The following is an 18,141-nucleotide window of genomic DNA, read 5'->3' on the forward strand; positions in this document are numbered from 1 at the left end:
CGATTAACGATAGTAGGATTCAGGCAGCAACAGTTTGGCAGCGTTTTACGGAAAGGTGAATGTAGAATTCTAAAGTTAGGATACCTGAAGCTACTCCGCCTCTGGGTTATATCGTAGCCTAGGGCTGTATACTCGACTACGGCGGTATTCACACCACGTGGGGCTTAGCAGTAAGGCTTATTATGATTGTTTAATCAGGTTAGCATACGGCCCCTGCAGTGAAGGGCATGAGGCTGTGGTTTACTATTTGTTATGAATTTTGATGCCTATTTTAGAAATTCGATGCCTGTTTTCTTGGTTGGGGTTTAGACGCCCAAGAGTGGCTGTGGTAACATATCCCTGTCGCAGGATTTGCTTACTATACAGTTTCAGCCTATATAGTAAGCAGTTTCGGCCCCAACATCAGATCAACCTCTCACACTGTTCTCAGCATCCTCTGTCCACTGTTTCTTACTCTCGATTCTTACTTCTTACTTCTCTTAAGCTTATCTGGTTTTCTTTTAGCTCGCTTTTCTTCCTTCCTGGTGTCTTTTCCCCCCATCTCCACAACGAATTTTCTTTTCCCTTCTCATATCCACATACCCCATCACTCACCATGACTAACTGCACCACCGATTGGAGCAACGTCACGCTCGCTACTTTCAATCAGACTCTACTCAATGATACCTCATTGTGTACGAAGTGCACCTGTCCTCTCGTCTTGGACGGCGAGCAGCTGTCATGGGTGCGATACTACCCGAATCTGGCGGGCAACGTCCTCTACGCAGCTCTCTTCGGCCTGTTCCTCGTGCTGCAGCTTTTCTTTGGTATTCAGCGCAAGACGCGTGGATACATGATTGGCATGACCCTTGGATTGATTCTTGAAGTCTTGGGCTATGTCGGACGCATTCTCCTCCGCTACTCGATGTTCGAATTCTCGTGGTTCTTGATGTGAGTTTTCCTCCAGAATTAACAACTTAGACACGAAGTCTAATAATTATGGCAGGTACCTCGTTCCCCTCACCATCGCCCCGGCTTTTATCTCCGCCGCTATTTATTTGACTCTGTCGCGGATCATCACAATCTACGGTGCTGAGCACGCCCGCTTCCGCCCGCAGGTCTACACCTACATCTTCATCACGTTCGACATCATCGCCCTGCTGCTGCAAGCCGTGGGTGGTGCCGTCGCCTCCATCGCCGACGCCTACTCGTCCATGCAGGATCAGGGCGTGCACGTCATGGTCGGTGGCCTTGCGTGGCAGGTGGTGTCTCTGTTCATCTTCTCGTGTCTGGCTCTGGATTTCTATCTACGTGTGAACCGTGCTAGCCGCAAAGGAGTCCCGCTCAACCCGGCGTTTGACTCTCTCCGCGCCCAGCGGTCCTTCGAGCCCTGGTTCATTGTCTCCCTGTCTCTGGCCGTCCTGTTTATCTTTGTGCGGAGTGTGTTCCGTTGCGCTGAGCTACAGGGTGGATTTGGCGGCGAGTTGGCCAATGAGGAGATTACTTTCATGGTGCTGGAGGGAGCGATGATGGTGCTGGCCTGCGGGTTGTTGACATTCTTCCATCCCGGATTGATTTTGGGGGCTAGGGAGTGGGCGTTGGCTAAGTGGAGTCGCGGCGGTAAGGGGGCTTAGATTAGATTATTTTCTTTGGATGCGGCTGAAGGCTGGGGATTGGGTGGGGGATGTGACCGGGCGTGATGTGATGAGGTGGTTACGTGGAAGAGTTTGTTTGCTTCCTTGCGTTCTTGCTTACGGGTATTAGGCTTGGGCTTGGCTGGGCTTGGCTTGGGTTTGGGTTAATTATTTTGGTTTTGTTTATCAGCCTTGCAGGTTGTTTGTGGGAAGGGGATGAGTGAATGACAGCTCAGAACCGAGTGTCATGTAAGGGCTAGACCCACTCATCGGAAGAGATACCTTTTGATTTTATTGTACTCACTATTAGACTTGGAAATTCATGAAAAGCCTGCGTTGGAACAATGTTCTAATAATCAGCTAAGAAATGGAACAAAAATCTTCCAACATGATTAACATCTCTTGAACCGAGCTTCTCGGGGGAATTAAGAGTCGATCAGTGGAAAATTCCGTGGAATGAAAGTCTTACCTAAGAAGAGCTGGGGAACGGAATCTCCTGTCAGCAATCTGACACCCACTAATGCACGGTCCAAGCTACTCCAGGCATAGAGGACGTCGATCATCGCACGTATACGAAGTATGGATCCAGTTGTTGGTTGCCAGTTGAACTAAATTCCAAGGCATCATTTCCCTAGCAGAGGCTCGGGAGTTCTCTGAGGCTCTTTTCCAACAAGTGTTCCCAACATGCTACGCCACGACACCTTCGCCCTCCAAGCGAACACCTAAATTTAATTGTCTTCCGTGCTGTGGGGGAAATTGGGAATACGAACGCTAAGACGGCCCCCATGTTACAACCAGTAAATCCCCGCGTGGAACGGGTGATTTCCATATTAAACGGATGCTAACGTATGTGCGGGTGATGCCGTTGGCCCGTAAAATTTTGGGGGTGTTAAGGCTGACCGTCGGGTATTGATTGACTCTTGACTCTGAGGCTGAGGCACTCCTTTGTTCCGCCCGGAGTGAACCTGACTCGTTGGCTTGGTTTTGGGGAATGTTGATCAATGTACGGAGTAACGTGTCAACGCATTTTGTTTTGTAATTGAGATGCGGATAATTATTATTGTACTTTCGAATGTTAAGAATTATGTTATTTGCTTAGATGAATTGACTTCTTCGAAGTTAACTAGTAGTACTACTTTTCGGGGGATGTGATGAGGTGGTTATTAGGGTTCCTCGGAAAATATATATCATGAATCATGAATACTCACCAAGTCATCACGGACTGCTTTAACATCATTACTCGGCACAACGACAACCCCAAATCTCGGCTTACTTCTAAACTCGAAAAGGACAATCTTACGAGTCTAATGAGCTTGCTAGTTTTTATTATGACAATTGGTTAAGCAAACCGACTTTGCTGTGGGAAGAGTGAGATTATCTCAAGGTCCGTGCAGTTGCAGTCGCTAGGCGGTGTAACTTATCAGTCGTGTACTATTATTAGTCTATCTTGGAAATGACAAGTAACCGCCAATCAGAAAAAACTTCATTGTTGGAAACCAGGCCAGCCGTAGTTGGGTATTTGTAGTCTAATCAATCAGATCTGCCGCTAGAAATCAAAACCGGGAGGACGCCTTCGCCAATGGACCCCACCATGATACCAAGACAAGCCATATGGACAAAGAATTCTAAAAAACAGAAAGGTAAAAAAAAAGTATTAACACATCGCATGACTGCGATCAGTGGGTATCTTGGCGGTCGGTTCCTGTCACGGACCAGAAATTTTCGCCCCTTCTTGGTGTAACCAACCAAGCCCCTATGCAATAAGTGCTTCGGGTTTTGTGCGTTTCGTTCGGATTTTGTCCGACTCGGCCACGTGGATATGTCACAATCCCGCGTCCGCACCGTGTTCAATGAGCAGTTTCATCATGTCTGTGCGCCCCGTAATAACAGCTCGTTGGAGTGGTGTGTAGCCCGCCCGATCTCGGACATTCACCGATATGGGATATGTCATTAGCAACAATTGGAGAGTGTCAATTGTGCCGCGTGAGATGGCAATATGAATCAAGGGCTCGTCGGCCTCAGGATCACGGCTGGACAGGGAACAGCCCGAGGCGATCCGCCGTTGCGTGTCGGAGATGTTGCTTGGCATTGAGCGGAGCATAGGGTCGACGTTGGGTGGCGATGGGGGCGGGAAAGGATAGTAGACATCGGACTCCAGCCATCGCATCGCGTTCTGGGCGCTCGCTGTCGAGGCCATCGTCGAAGGTGATGCAGAGGTCGGCATGCTTGTGACAGTCGCTGTAATGTCTTTGGTTTTATCGAAGCAGTTGGTGAAGTCGTGGTCCAGGTCCGTCGGCCAACTCAGACCATCGCCCAGCATCTCCTGATCTGGAGACGGGAAATATGTACTCGGGGGGTCGCGGGGACCAGGAGAGACGCTGCTAGTACTGACTTGAGACGAGGCTCGCGTGGGACGGTCGTCCCCGTCGCTGGTACTGGCGCTCGCGCTGATGCTGCCGCTATTGCTATCGTTGGGGGTGCTGCTGTTGCTGTTCATGGCTTCTTGAAGGTTTTTGACTTGGCTTTTGAGGAGCTCGACCTCTTTTGTACGGTCGCGCATGTTTCGGCCTGGTAGACAGCGTTAGCTATGCTCTTCGTGAGCAGCGAGTAGGGGATGTACTCACGGTATGCCCGTTGTGCTAGACGGTTCTGAATCCTCCTCCGCTCAGCGGCATCAGGGAGATCCTCCCAGCTCTCGCCTGGTTTCATCAAATCGGTGTATGAATTATGCTTGGGACGTCCAGATGGTCGTCGAGTGTCAACGACCACGGGCAAAGTAGTTCCGTTTGACCCTACCAGAGGGTTCTGCTGTTGTTGCTGTATTTGATTCATTTTTTCCTCCCTAGTTATCTATCCAGACCTGATATGGACAAAAGAATTGGATGTAGATATACATGATGAAGAGATACAAATAGGAGGTACCCGGTCCACTTTTAAACTTTGCTCTGCCCCGGATCTCAGACCACATGGCGATTTTCGAAACTGGCCAAGACGGGCGGCGGCATGGCACGCCTCAAGTCATCATGGCAAGGCTGGCTTGTGGTTGGGGGCTTCAAACTTGTAGGAACCCGCTATGAAATGAGCCCTACACTGATCTCACTCCCACACGCTTGGGCGCGAGACCTACTGCTGTGTCACAGCCCCCTCCCTTATTTTACCATCTTTCATTACGGTACCGACCGTCCCCCGCTTTCTTCCACTCACAACCCATTGCACGGACCCCGTAATACGACCATAAATCTGACACGAAGAAAAGTATGGATTGCGGTAGAAGGACCAAGCAACTTGGGATCTTCGTCAGCCATGCACCATGGCACTTCGAAACAAGTCTTAGTACAAAGTTTGCAACACTAATATAGGATTAATGCGATCTAAGCCATGATCTGGGTTGTTTCAGAATAGGTTTTCGCCCCAAGAACCTGGTTAACCTTTGGGTGGGATGGAACATGTCAGTGTCATTTTGGGGCCATGGCAGATTTTACTACTAGGATTACTACTCACATGAGGGCTTTTGCTCATGCATCATACAGACACCCTATGATGATGGGTTTCACTTCTCGTCTGTTGTTAGTATTACTATGACTATAGCTCCTGCTGCTTCAGCTATTGTTGTTCTTGTTGGTGAAGAACCTTCTTTGCATATCATGTCAGATCTCCCACCCACGTGGTTCCTCTCGTCGCAAGCTTGTCTGGATCAGACAACGTGGCTGTGGAATACGGGGGTCGTATTACGTCTTTGATGAATTTGCTTCAGCTGGAAAGGACTGTCTGTACGTAAAGTTGGATGGCAGAGAAATTTGGGGGCCATGGAGACAATTCATGGGCAATAGTGGTGGTTGGTGCTTCAGCTGGGATTAGACCGCGAAGGATGCGTGATGGTTGACTTGCTGTACTGACATCTTCATCTCTAGAGCTATGCAATGTCAACTTGGTTTCAATTGCAACTACCAGTATCACGGGAGGCGAAGAGAATATTCGTTGTAACACCGAACCGAAGCTTAGCTTCACTCGCATATTTTCCTGCATACTCTCTACAAAACAAGTACCAAAAGCAATAGCAACAAAATGTCTCGAACTGCTGCATCCCGCACCTTACATTCTGTCCGTGTGCCCAAACAAGCAAAACGTGCTCCTTTTCCATGTAACCCATCGCCATGGGTGCCATGTGGTTACAACATGCATTCTCCGATGAACTCCATCGCAGACCCAATCATCTCCTTCACACGGTCTGCAGGCCAGACCTCTTCATCCTTCGGCTGGACTCTAGCGTCGATGCTCCTGCAATTCTTACCCCCCTCTCCCACCAGCGAATCCCCCTCTTTCTCCTCAACATTGCTAACAGGCCTATCTCCATCATTATGAGTAATGCCATTATCATCATCGTCAATCAACAATCCCGCCCGCTTAAACACCTCCACCGGCGGCACAGTAACCCTCCCAGCCTTAACCACATACCGACTGATTAGCACAGCCAGCACCCCCTTGCGGATCTCCCAATCCGTCAACACAGCCGTGGGTCCTCCATCAAGGTCCACCTCCCTCATTCCCCTGTACACTTCCCTCCTCAAGAAATACGTAACCGTCCACAACGATCGCTGATCCCACGCCAGGATCCGAGTAGTCACGCAATAGCGCTGAAAGGGGCGAATTTCACGCAGGAACCGCGCCTGCACTGCAGCTAGCATGGGCATGCCGCCGAGCGACGCCAAGGCCGGCCCAAGGAGGCGACTCAGGAGGCGGGCGCGGCTGAGATCCGCATCTGTGAAGAAAGTGCTGTTGCTTTTGTGTAGGTTGAGGTCGATTTCCGGCAGGGGGCAGTGGGTTTGGCTTGTGTGGGGGCGGAAGAGGCTGGGTAGGGCTGGATAGAAGAGATTCGGGGTGTTGATTGGGTGTGGGGATACGAGCTCTTTGGGGCGTTGAGCGTTGCGGGGTTGCAGGATTCGGTAAAGGGAGGGAAGGAGCTGGAAGGAATAGACGAGTGGGAGGGATTTAGCATTGAAGAAGAGGATCAGGATGAGGATTGAGAATAGGAGGAGAAGCATTGTGATTGCGTATGGATGCTCGTGTTGATAGGGTTGCAATGAGACGGGATGGTATGAGGTAAAATGATGTGGTCTGTTGAATGGATGAGAGACTGAGTTTGGAAGGATGATTATGTAGTTTGGACTAGTTATAGTGTGCTAATGCTAGGAGGTTAATTACTTGAGTGATTACTACGCTGGTGGTAGTCAGCCGCGTGGTAGGCTTTCTTGGGGCCATTTCGGGTGTTTACTGGATGCTGAGGAGTAAGAATTAAGAAGTAGGAAGTGGTCTGAGATTAAGGATGCTAATTTTGGTTCATAATTTGCGGCTAGTGATAGACAATGAAACAGTAAACGACCACCACGAACCAACACTGGCTCTTATCGGAGAGAAAACCATGTGGTTGGCATTCTCTGATCATGTCGATCCCACGTGGAGATGTTTTGGTCGATGTTGGTGTTTCATCGTCTACCCGTTCGGTAAATCCTAAACATTTTACTGTCAATCTCTATATCCAAGCCTTGTTTAAGCAACTTTTTAGTGTTCGTGATTAAATTTACATATTCCTTACTAACAGTGTCTATGTCAAAACTCTCTAGTATCCGGTACACTCAAAATCCCGTGACCTCAAAACACCAATCATCACTGTCTGGTGCCTGTCCCTTCTGTATCGCTCGCATGCTGCGAGCGAGATCAAGCAACTTCCCATCTCCAGTCGCTTGGAAAACATACTTTTCGCCCGATGACAACCGATCGATGGAGGCAATGGGCACCGCGGCGGCGGCAGTTCCAACAGCAATGACTTCATCTAACTCCCCTAGCGAGGAGAACGGGAGCTGATGTGAGATCTGTCAGCCCACCCGATCGCCAGGAATAAACCAAACTGTAGACAAACACGAGGATAACACTTACAGGTGCTTTATCCACCTTCCAGCCCTTGTTCTTGGCAAGGACCTGAAGACTTGAGCCGGTGACGCTCTCGATCGCATTCTCCGACTCCGGCACGACCAGCACATCCTGGCCGTCTACGATCTTATGGCCCAAGAACCCACTCGTGGCAAATTCCTCCACGAGGGAATGGGTCTCACTGTCGAGATGCAGCGTGATATGATAACCCATCTTCTGCGCCTTCCCCGCGTGGCGCCACACGGGGGCGTAATTCCCTCCGACCTTAAACCGACCCATTCCTCGTGGCGCCGCCCGATCAAATTCCTCGCATACCAAGCCCTTGATCCCCTGCATTCCGTGGTATGCCCGCGCCGGGTGGCAGTACACTGCAAAGATGGTCTCCTCACACGGACCTAAGGGTAAGCCATCCGACGCCCCGAACAGGACTGGTCGGATGTACAAGAATCCCTCGGCATCAAGTGGGGGTACATACTCCGCGTTGGCAGCCACTGCGAGGCGGATGCACTCGAGGAAGAGATGCTCTGGGACTGGAGGCAGACAGACGGCGTCAGCAGAGCGGGCCATGCGCGCGGCGTGGAAGGTGGGTCGAAAGACGGCAATGGTTTCTTCTGCTTCCTGGGAGCCATGATGGTGGCGGCGGCGGCGCATTGCCTTCAACCCCTCGTAACATTGTTGGCCGTAGTTAAGGCCCGGGCAGAGACCGGAGATGGAGATCTGGTTTCCTGTCACGAGAGACGGGGAGGTCCAGGATTGGGTGGATTGATGGAAGCGGAGCTCGACGTGGCCGTTGACGGGAAGATGTTTGGTCATGTCCAGCTTTGCCCAGTCTGAGTTTGTTATTAGTCCGGGGACTCAATTGCGTACAGGGTGGCTGTGGTTGGAGGAGGGGACTGTGGGGGATTCTTAGTGCTCACCAAGGCCCGCTTTGGGCGCGGGAGGGAATGGCGAAAGTGATCCCATGGTGTTTGGTTGGATGAAGTATTTGGGGAGGGGGGTGAGATTGATGAAGTTAATCTGGATGGATGATGACGATATTTGATCCTGCTTCCATCCTTTTATTTCCTTTTATATCTAAGATCTTTTGAAGACGTCTTAGCCGGGTCCAAGTCATCAAGTCTGGGGGATTTACTGGGTCGATGCTCATTACGTGCGTAGTAAGCAAAAAACTAGTAACTAAAGCTGCCGTGGTTGTCGGCACGGCATTGAAATTATTCGTCGAGGCTGTTTAGGTGAATGTGATGAGTCTAGTAAGCTAATATTAGCCTGGTTGCAGAAACGTTACCTCGTGTTCTGGAATTAGTGGATAAACCTCCGCGATCCTTCTAAGCAAACGATTTAATCATAACACTGGCCCCATGACCTTTGGGTAGTAACCACACAATAAACTGACTAAGAGCTAGCACTTCTAGTAACTGGTCTGGAGGATTAATCTCATCAAACTGTTATTATTAGCGTTGTGTTTCAAGTTGCAGTGTTCCAGAACAGTTAGCACATGATTCTAGGGCATTACCGTAGACGGTTAGTGTCACCGCCGCCCATCTATCTTACGCTTATTTCTTACTATTCAACCATCAGCACGTTTTTGACATGGTTTATCCCCCGGTAAATGTTGCTTACTACGCACTAAATTCACTGCATAGTAAGTTGAACCCTTCCAGAACGTCACGCGATGGATCCAGTTCGTAGGAATCCACCCACAGCCTCTGTGACAAGCAAGCAAATTGCCGATCAAACATAGCTAGATCATGTAGGAAAAGACCTATCTCTCTCCACTTCATGCACATAGAATTTTCTACAGGGGTAGCTCAACACCATGGGCGCTCAAGCATCCAAATGTCCGGTCGACGTCGAGACGGGGTTTGGCCCCGCCGCCGACTGCTATGATGGTTTCGACTTCACTTTGCTGTTCGAAGAGTCTATACTCACTCTTGTGCCTGCGGGCATCACATTATTCCTGTTACCTTTATTTCTGTTGGGATTGAAGAATGAAGAGAGAAAGGTGGTGGAATCGTGGCATCATGTGGCTAAACTGGTATGAGATCTGCCCCCTTGACGATAACGCAAGGCAACAGGACTAACCTTATACAAAATGGATTCAGGCTGGCTGGTTTGCCATATCGACAGTTACGCTTGTGCTGCTAGCCCTAACCGCCAGCAATGGCCCAACGACACGGACATCAATCGCAGCTAATGTTGTTGTCCTGCTCCTTGAAATCGGACTCACCTTTCTCTCGCACTGGCAACATGTTCGCAGCGTGCGTCCATCAGGACTGCTGGTACAGTACCTGGCTCTGACGTTAATATTCGACGCCGCGCGCTGTCGTACTCTCTGGGGGGTACAGTCGGGCGAAAAGGTGGCCATTGTGCTGAGCATCGCCGTCGGTGTCAAAGCCGTCCTGTTCGGCCTGGAGGCGGCCGAAAAGCGCGGCATCTTGCTAGACAAGTTCAAGTTTCTGCCTTTTGAAGCCACCGCCGGCGAGTTGAATCTGTGGTTCTCGTGGTGGTTGAATCCAATCTTCTTCCGGGGATTCAAGAAGCAGTTGTCGATGGACACTTTGTTTGATGTCGATCCTAGCTTGAAGGCAAATGACAAAGAAGATGGGGATACTTTGGCGGAAATGTGGAAGTATTGTGAGTTTTGCCTTTGTTCATCCATCCACACACTGGAACAAATCTGACCACTTTCTAGGGAAATCCAAACTCCGCAATCCTCCCCTACTGCTGATTTGTCTCGTGCATGCCCGAGTGCCACTGTTGAAGACCATCCTCCCACGTCTCGCCCAGATTGCCTTCACCGTAGCGCAACCGTTTATCCTACAACGCACGCTAAGTTACATTGAAAACGACGGGTACGAGAACCGCTCATCGGTCGGCACAGGGCTTATTGTGGTCTATGTGATCGTCTACATTGGCATCGCGGTGACGACTGCCCTAGCGCAGCACTGGACCTTCCGCATGATCACACGAATGCGCGCGGGGCTAGTCGACTTGATCTACCGACACACGCTGGAGATGATTCCCACGGCACTCGATGGCGCCGATGCAGTGACGCTAATGAGTACCGACGTGGAGCGCATCACCAGCGGCCTTCGCACGTTTCCGGAGCTCTGGGCCAACCTCATCCAGATGGGCATTGCCATCTGGCTTCTGGCCGGCATGCTCGATCTCGCCGTCCTCGGTGCCTCCGCCGTTGCCGTTGTCTCCACTGGCTTGGCCATCTGGGTCGCCACTGGTGCAGGTATCGCCCAGAAGGCCTGGCTGGACCAGATCCAGTCGCGCGTCGCCGCGACAGCCAGTATGCTTGGTGTGATGAAGGCAGTCAAGATGACGGGGCTGACGCAGCCGCTGGGCGACAAGATCCGGCAGCTGCGCGAGGAGGAAGTCAAAGCGTCGTCTACGTTCCGGTTAATCTTGGTGAAGCTTGTCACTCTGTCCAATGTCTCCGAGGCCATGAACCCGGTTGCCGCGTTTGGCTTGTATATCCTCTTACAGCGGTTCCAAGGCTATGCGGTTATGAGTACATCGCTGGTGTTGACTTCCTTGGTGCTCCTGCAGTTGTTGCTCGTGCCCCTGGCGATGCTGATTGACAGTCTTGCCGGGTTTGTGGGCGCGTTGGGATGCTTCCGCCGCATTCAAGATTATCTAGGACAGGAGACCAAGGTCGACGGGGAGAAAGCTCGTGCTGCTACCGGCGGATCGAGTAGTAGTAGCGAGGTGGAGAGCCTTGCCCGTCGAGAGAGACGGCGGACGATTCCTAGCTTGGTCTTGCCAACTATCGAGGTCGCTGAATTTCGGTTTAGTTGGCTTTTGGCCGATTATTCTGGGGAACAGGGGCGAGCGTCCAGGTTCTTGGGAGAGGAAAGAGGAGGAATTGGTGGAGTTAATGGGCCGGGCAATGCAGGCCGTGTCGTTTCAGGTGTGGGTTCGATGAGATCTGCGCGGAGTCGCCGACGCACGCGACGCATCATCCCCGAGCCGGTTATTGAATTTAAAAAGGTCTCAGCTGGGTGGAAGGATGGGATGGTCGTGCTCCGGGACATGTCGTTCAAGGTGCCGCGGGGCCAACTAACGATGGTCGTTGGGTCCGTGGGCTCTGGTAAATCGACGCTGTTGTATACACTCTTGCGGGAGACCAAGGTCTCTGCAGGCTCGATCATCGGGTCTCTGGACGAAGCGGCGTTTTGTTCGCAGTCGCCCTGGGTGATCAACACCACGGTCCAGCAGAACATCACGGGCGACTTCGCGTTGGATCCGCGGTGGTATGCCACTGTGGTGCAAGCGTGCGCGTTGAGTCTCGACTTGGCGCAGCTTCCACAGGGAGACCAGACGATCGTGGGGAGTTCGGGTATCGGTCTCAGTGGTGGCCAACAGGTGCGCATCTCCCTCGCTCGCGCCATCTATTCGCGTAAGCGTACGATTGTGCTGGACGACATCTTGAGTGGTCTCGACGCAACCACGGAGAAGTACATCTTCTCCTCCCTCTTCGGCCGCCATGGGCTTCTCGCTCGCCACGGCGTGACTGTCATCCTGGCCAGCCACGCTGTTCACTTCCTCCCCGAAGCCGACTACATTCTCGCTTTGGGCCCCAAAGGCACCATCGTCGAGCAAGGAACCTTCACCGACCTGGCCCGGCGGTCCCATGGCGGGTATATCCGGGGACTGGAAGTCCGCGAGCGTCAAGCAGCCCACCACAAGCCCCAAGAAAGCAGCGCCACACTCGAAACGATCCCCGACAACGAATCCCAAGCCGTGCTCCCAAGTATGGATATGAACGAAATCCCCGCCCGCGATTGGTCAGTGTATGCCTACTACGTGGAGTGCTTCGGCTGGCCGAGACTGGCTTTCTTCATTTTCATCAGTGCGGTATTCGGGTTCGTGATCGTCTTCTCGCAAGTATGGGCTGAGTGGTGGGGAAACCACAATACCAAGTACCCCAACGACAAGGCGGGATACTACTGGGGCATTTACTTTGTACTTGGTCTGATGGCCACCCTATCCCTGGTCACCGGGTGTACCTTCTTCGTCATGGCCCTGGCTCCGCGCGTGGCACGGACTATCCACACACGACTCCTTCAGACCGTCCTCCAAGCCCCGATGTCCCTTTTCTACACGACGGATAAGGGCTCCTTGACCAACCGATTCAGCCAAGACCTCGAACTTATCGACCTTGAGCTCCCCGTCTCGGTAGTGCAAACCACCATGATCCTGTGCATCATCCTCGCCCAAACTATACTTATGGCCGTCACTTCCAAATATCTGGGCGCGGCGTTGCCCTTCATCCTGGCCACTGTGGCCGGCCTGCAGGTTTTCTACCTCCGCACCTCACGCATACTCCGTCTCCTCGACGTGGAGGCCAAGGCGCCGCTGTTCTCCCACTTCCTAGAAACCCTGTCCGGGCTCGTCACCATTCGAGCCTACGGCTGGCAGGAGGCGTATACGCGACGGAATCTGCATAAGATCAATGAGTCCCAGAAACCATTTTATGCGTTACTGTCGGTGCAGCAATGGCTCGGGCTGATGCTGGACCTGGTGGCAGCGGGCATAGCCGTGGTGCTTGCTACAATCGCGGTCAAGACAAAGGGGTCGACAGATTCCGGGTTGATCGGTCTGGCTTTGATCAATATTGTCGGGTTTGGTAGCGCCATTAAGAAGCTCATTGTGTTCTGGGCGCAGTTGGAGACGAGTGTCGGTGCGGTAAGTCGCGTGAGGTCATTCGTTGGCCGGGTAGGTAGTGAGCATAAGGATGGTGAAGCGGGAGAGGGGAGTGTTGGGCCAAATTGGCCCGAAAGGGGAGAGTTGGTTTTTGATGCAGTGGTTGCTTCTTATTCTTCTTCTGGTGATGGCGAGGATGGGGAGGAAGAGGAAGAAGTGGAGCCGGTATTGAAGGGAATTTCGTTGAGGATTGAACCGGGCCAGCGAATTGGAGTTTGTGGACGGAGTGGCAGTGGGAAGAGCAGTCTCGTTGCTACGCTGTTTCGAATGTTGGAGATGGATTCGGGGAGGATTATCGTCGATGGTGTGGATTTAGCGTCGGTCAGTCGCGATCTTGTGCGCGAGAGAATTATTGCTATCCCTCAAGATGCATGTCTCTTGCCTGGATCGGTGAGATTCAATCTGGATCCTAGAGAGGAAAGGACGGATGAGGATATCATGGATGTTCTACGTGAAGTCGGACTCTGGGAGGTGCTTCTGGAGCTTGTTGAGGCGGAGGAGAAGAAGGATGAGGTTCAGGAGAAAATTGCCGCTCCTGGTGATACCCCCCCTCCACTTCCTATCAAGAACAGCGATGTTCTTAACGCGCCCATGCCCACCACCGCCATCTCCCACGGTCAACGCCAGCTCATCTGTCTTGGTCGTGCTGCCCTCCGCCGCTCGACAATACTCGTCCTCGACGAGCCTACCGCCGCCGTGGACGTCAAGACGGATGCCATGATGCAGCGGATTATCCGGTCGCGCTTCGCCAGCCATACTATCATCACCGTGGCTCATCGACTGGACACAATCATGGATTTTGATCGTATCGCCGTGATTGATGCAGGCCGGTTGGCCGAGTGGGGTACTCCCAAGCAGTTGGTCACTGGGGATACCTTGTTCCGGAGACTGTATCGGGATATGCATGGTGAGGTGGATGAGGACGAGGCTTGTCCCGCCTACGAAGATCACTATGATCATAACGAGGTGGATGAGGATGGCGACTACAGCTCTGCCATGGAGACAACATCTTCGGCGGAGAGTCAGACGAGGACGGTGGTTGTGGATGAGCAGTTGAATACTTGGATTTGATTGTTGAATTGGTGTTTTTAATTGATTGGAGCGTGATTATGGTTATTGTAATTTAATATAGAGTAGTACATATTTTACAGCGCATGCAGTTTCATTAATGGCTACATACAAATCCATCCTCCCATGATATAGTGTAAACTTCATTTCTGTGTCGAGACAACGCGTAAAGAACACATAAGCGTGCCTCTACAGTATGCTCTAGATGAAGGAAATACTCTGTCGCCTCTTTATTGTGATGCAAATCTCAGTTTGAGAGGAATCTGTCCCTCCCTGATTTGTGGAATCAAACTTCCCTTCATTCTACCAGATGCCCATGGTTGAGAACACAGAGATCGAGTAGGCAACCTACCCTCGCCAAATTGTGAAAGACCTTTCGATTGCGACGTATCGAAGTCCGTCGCCCCAAAACAGCCTTGTTGGAAGCCTCTACCAGCAGCACAGCCTCCTCTTGACATGGGGGCCGAATATTGCGTCATAAACGAAGAATAATGGAACAGTCAGGAACTAATCATCACCCTTGCAATTATCACACTAATGATTATCATAAGCTCGTATTAAACCCACGTCCATTAACACACTAGTAATCAAATGAGGAAAGATCGCTGCTTATCCCACCTCCTGTCGATCTTCAGGTTCAGGAACCGGTCCACGTGGATGCCACGCGAGATGGGTTCAACCTTAAGAATCAGATTACTATTGCTTACTCAAGGTCTGAGAATGTCATTCTGAACTATGACTTGTCGCTAGGGTCTTACTCGGATAGCATAGGCACTTGTTTCAGGTTGATGACACGGAAATTCTGGAATATTCTGTGTTTGATTTGCAGTGTAGGTTTGGGAGCATTACCTGTCTAATTGTAGATGCCGTACTGTACTGTGTGGTAGTAGACAGGTTAGGTCGAATCTACTTACATGTTGTACACTTTTTTTCTAACGAGAACTGCGAACTTTGGTGCCATTGTAGTAGGTAGATCGTGTACTCGGATATATCATATTATGAAATCGGACCGTGACCACAGTCCTGGCTACGCAAAGTATTCATACTTACTACCATGTTCGGTCTATGAATGAAGATATGTAGAAACAAAGAAAGATTTATTTAAGGGATAGTAGTATATAATGAAGGTATATAAACCCAAAATAAAGGATATATCAAAGAACTCCGCGAATCTCCAAACGCACAAAAACCACTGCTTGCGGCTTGGGTTAAGCCAAGACCATTTGCCTCATTTTGCACTAGATTTACAAACCCTATTCCCAACCGTAATATGCAACAAGAAGAACAAGATAGAAAGATAAATGAAAAGGAAAATAATTAAGCAGAAATCTCGCGCCTGGAAAACCGCAGCCACGGCCCATGCTTCTGACCGGTGATGTGCTCGTGCAACTGGTACTCGTTCTCACGGTGTCGCCCGTGCTCCGCCCCAGGTACTCCGCGACCGACCTTGCTCATGGGTCCCTCAGCGAATTGGAAATCCCCTAGATACAACACAGTGGCCACCGTGGTCATCAGCTCGTGGTAGGCCAAGCTGCGACCAAGACAGCCGCGCATACCCAGCGAGAAGGGGTTGAAGACGAGTCTCGCCCGCTTGACGCTGCCAGTTCCATCATCCTCGAGCCACCGCTCCGGTCGGTAGATGAAGGGATCCGCATAGTACCGCTCATCGTGGTGGATTGCATACAGTGGAACCGCAACCGTCACACCTCCGGGGATGTAAACGTCGCCGACAGTCAACCCACCCGGCAGAACTTCTCTCGTCAGCGCCGCACCGTTAGGGGGACTCATGCGCAGGGCTTCATCAATACAGGCCCGCAGATAGCTACACGATGAGAGCTCCGGGCCTGAGAGAACTTCCTCGGGACCTAGTGTCTTGCCCGCGAAAATCTCACGCACCTCCTTCGCGGCTTTCTCATACGCATAGCGGTTATCCGCCAGGTAGAACAACGTCGCCGCGATCGCCGTCGAGGTAGTGTCGGATCCGGCAACCACTAGCGTCGTGCTTTCACTGACCATCTCCGACGCCGTGAAACCCTCACCCGTGTCCGGGTCCCGGGCCTTGGCTAGCGAGCTGTAGATATCATCCCGGGGCTTGCATGGGTCCAAGGCGTCGGGCGCCCACTTGCCCAGGGCGCGATTAGCGCGCTCGCGAACAGCGCGCACGACGAACCGGAGAAAGCGGTTGCGGGCGATGAGGGCGTCGCGGAAGAAGATGGCGTCGACGGCGCGCCAGGCTGCAATAATAGGCATATACGCGAGCACGGACATGCGCACATTCGACTTGTCAATGACCTCGGGCATGTAGCGGAACTTTTCGCGACCAAGCAGGTTATAGCTTGCACTGAAGACCAGGTCTGACATCAGATCAAATGTGAGGTAGCCGCACCACTCGGCCATGTTCATCGGCTCGCCCAGCTCGCCAGAGCGCGCCGGGAGCACGGCTTCGCAGAACTTGCGTACGTGCACTGCGATGCGCGGGTCCATGCCGCGCTGGGCCTTCTCAGATAGCGCGGTGGAGACGATTCGCCGACGCCGAAGGTGATCGTGTCCTCCGCGCAAGCTGAACGTGCTGCCTACGCTGCCGGCTTGGAGGACTTGGTAGTGAGGGCTCTTCACTACTGAGGCGTACGCCTTCGTCGAGTAAATGGCGTGCAGCGCATCTGCGTTGCGGATGAAGACTGAGTTGGGCATGTAGCGCACGAAGTCGCCGTGTTTCTCGTGCAGTCGCCACATGTCGAGGTGGGCGTCGCCTAGCCAGGAGTGGTAGGCACCGTAGCCATCTGTAAGACGAGCCCAAATTGGACCAGGAAATTTTGCTAGAGGGTGGAGGAAGAGGAGGTAGATTATTCTTCCAAGGACCTGCTGGGACGTTAGTCATGGACATTGAGAGAGGATGGTAAACTCCGCCAAGAGGGAGATCGTGCTCGTACCAAGAGTGTTGCGCCGCCCGCGGCTGCAAGTAGAATATTTTGAATCGACATGACTTCTTTTCTGTGTGAGGTAGAAGCTTTTGAGATGTAACGAGTGAAAGAAGATTGTGAAACTGGCGATTTTCAGTTTCAGAACTGGGCCTTTTCAAATGCCATGCATTTCCCACGTGGGAGTAGAGTGCCCCTGCATATGGATCGGCCAGGGCACTTCCTTATAAGGGGCCCGTAAGCACAGTATCAAATTGCTGACAATCGATTACTTTGGAGTTTGACATGTCGTGGGATAATCTGGTACCAGAGGTGGTGTAGTAATCAAATAGTAAGCATATCCGAGACATGAGATGATGGGAAGGAGGCGCATCGCGATGTCTGTTTCAACCAGGACCTGAACTTTCGTCAGGAATCAGTGGAGCACGGTGGTCAGACCGTTTGTCCATGTGGCTTCTGAAACTTGACCCTCGAGGCTTTTTTTGCGTTCCTGGTTGATCGTATTGTCCCCACTGTGCGCAGCCAAAACTCAGCCTGTCCGTGTACTTTGTCTGTTAGTTTCCATGGCTTATGTCTGTCGCATGATGACTTATCCCTACAGTAAACTGACTACGATGTCTCAGTATCAGCTGCTCACGCTCCGTGATATTCGTTGAAGTTCTGTAGTTCTCCTCCAGGATGCGTCAGAGACACACAGGGTGAAATTAGTGAAGCAGTAAGCAGCTGCAATAACGAGGTCGGGGCTGCATATTTGCTGAAAACCTTAAAGAAAACGTGAGGAAGTACCGCAATAATCTCCTATAACTGATCTGGTCCTGTGGTAAGCCTGTTGTAGATTAATGGCCCGGCTCGGCTGTATGAAGCACTCTGGAGCCGTCATGTTATCCGACGGGTGTAAT

The 18,141-nt window shown here is 51.7% G+C and overlaps 6 protein-coding genes across 6 annotated transcripts; 2 read left to right on the forward strand and 4 right to left on the reverse strand.

Annotated features, from left to right (window-relative positions):
- Positions 1-427: 427 nt before the first annotated feature.
- On the forward strand, positions 428-1,958 carry BO79DRAFT_208169 (RTA1 domain-containing protein). Its single transcript, XM_025682331.1, has 2 exons — positions 428-930; positions 986-1,958. Exons 1-2 carry the CDS (start codon positions 596-598, stop codon positions 1,611-1,613), a joined length of 963 nt encoding a protein of 320 aa, XP_025541550.1. The 5' UTR covers positions 428-595; the 3' UTR covers positions 1,614-1,958.
- Positions 1,959-3,411: 1,453 nt separating this feature from the next.
- BO79DRAFT_286238 (uncharacterized protein) lies at positions 3,412-4,445 on the reverse strand (the record flags this gene model as incomplete). Its single annotated transcript, XM_025688442.1, has 2 exons — positions 3,412-4,181; positions 4,238-4,445. The coding sequence occupies 2 exons, from the start codon at positions 4,443-4,445 to the stop codon at positions 3,436-3,438; spliced, it is 954 nt and encodes a 317-aa protein (XP_025541551.1). The 3' UTR covers positions 3,412-3,435.
- Positions 4,446-5,782: 1,337 nt separating this feature from the next.
- Positions 5,783-6,655, reverse strand: BO79DRAFT_280771 (acyl-CoA thioesterase; the record flags this gene model as incomplete). The annotated part of the gene is made up of 1 exon (XM_025688082.1): positions 5,783-6,655. The coding sequence occupies one exon, from the start codon at positions 6,653-6,655 to the stop codon at positions 5,783-5,785; it is 873 nt and encodes a 290-aa protein (XP_025541552.1).
- A 585-nt stretch (positions 6,656-7,240) lies between these two features.
- Positions 7,241-8,504, reverse strand: BO79DRAFT_280772 (subgroup IIIi aminotransferase; the record flags this gene model as incomplete). Its single annotated transcript, XM_025688083.1, has 3 exons — positions 7,241-7,471; positions 7,548-8,371; positions 8,459-8,504. The coding sequence occupies 3 exons, from the start codon at positions 8,502-8,504 to the stop codon at positions 7,247-7,249; spliced, it is 1,095 nt and encodes a 364-aa protein (XP_025541553.1). The 3' UTR covers positions 7,241-7,246.
- Positions 8,505-9,357: 853 nt separating this feature from the next.
- Positions 9,358-14,327, forward strand: BO79DRAFT_280776 (canalicular multispecific organic anion transporter 1; the record flags this gene model as incomplete). The annotated part of the gene is made up of 3 exons (XM_025688084.1): positions 9,358-9,576; positions 9,644-10,175; positions 10,234-14,327. 3 exons carry the CDS (start codon positions 9,358-9,360, stop codon positions 14,325-14,327), a joined length of 4,845 nt encoding a protein of 1,614 aa, XP_025541554.1.
- A 1,314-nt stretch (positions 14,328-15,641) lies between these two features.
- On the reverse strand, positions 15,642-17,305 carry BO79DRAFT_226510 (cytochrome P450; the record flags this gene model as incomplete). Its single annotated transcript, XM_025683800.1, has 2 exons — positions 15,642-17,183; positions 17,255-17,305. 2 exons carry the CDS (start codon positions 17,303-17,305, stop codon positions 15,642-15,644), a joined length of 1,593 nt encoding a protein of 530 aa, XP_025541555.1.
- Positions 17,306-18,141: the final 836 nt, after the last annotated feature.

Source organism: Aspergillus costaricaensis (assembly GCF_003184835.1).
Source record: "Aspergillus costaricaensis CBS 115574 unplaced genomic scaffold BO79scaffold_9, whole genome shotgun sequence".
Classification (NCBI taxonomy): Eukaryota; Fungi; Ascomycota; class Eurotiomycetes; order Eurotiales; family Aspergillaceae; genus Aspergillus; species Aspergillus costaricensis.

Coding starts and splice junctions, on each gene's coding strand:
- BO79DRAFT_208169 (XM_025682331.1), top strand. CDS start 596: ATGACTAACTGCACCACCGATTGGAGCAACGTCACGCTCGCTACTTTC. Junction 931..985: donor GAATTCTCGTGGTTCTTGAT/GTGAGTTTTCCT, acceptor TAATTATGGCAG/GTACCTCGTTCCCCTCACCA.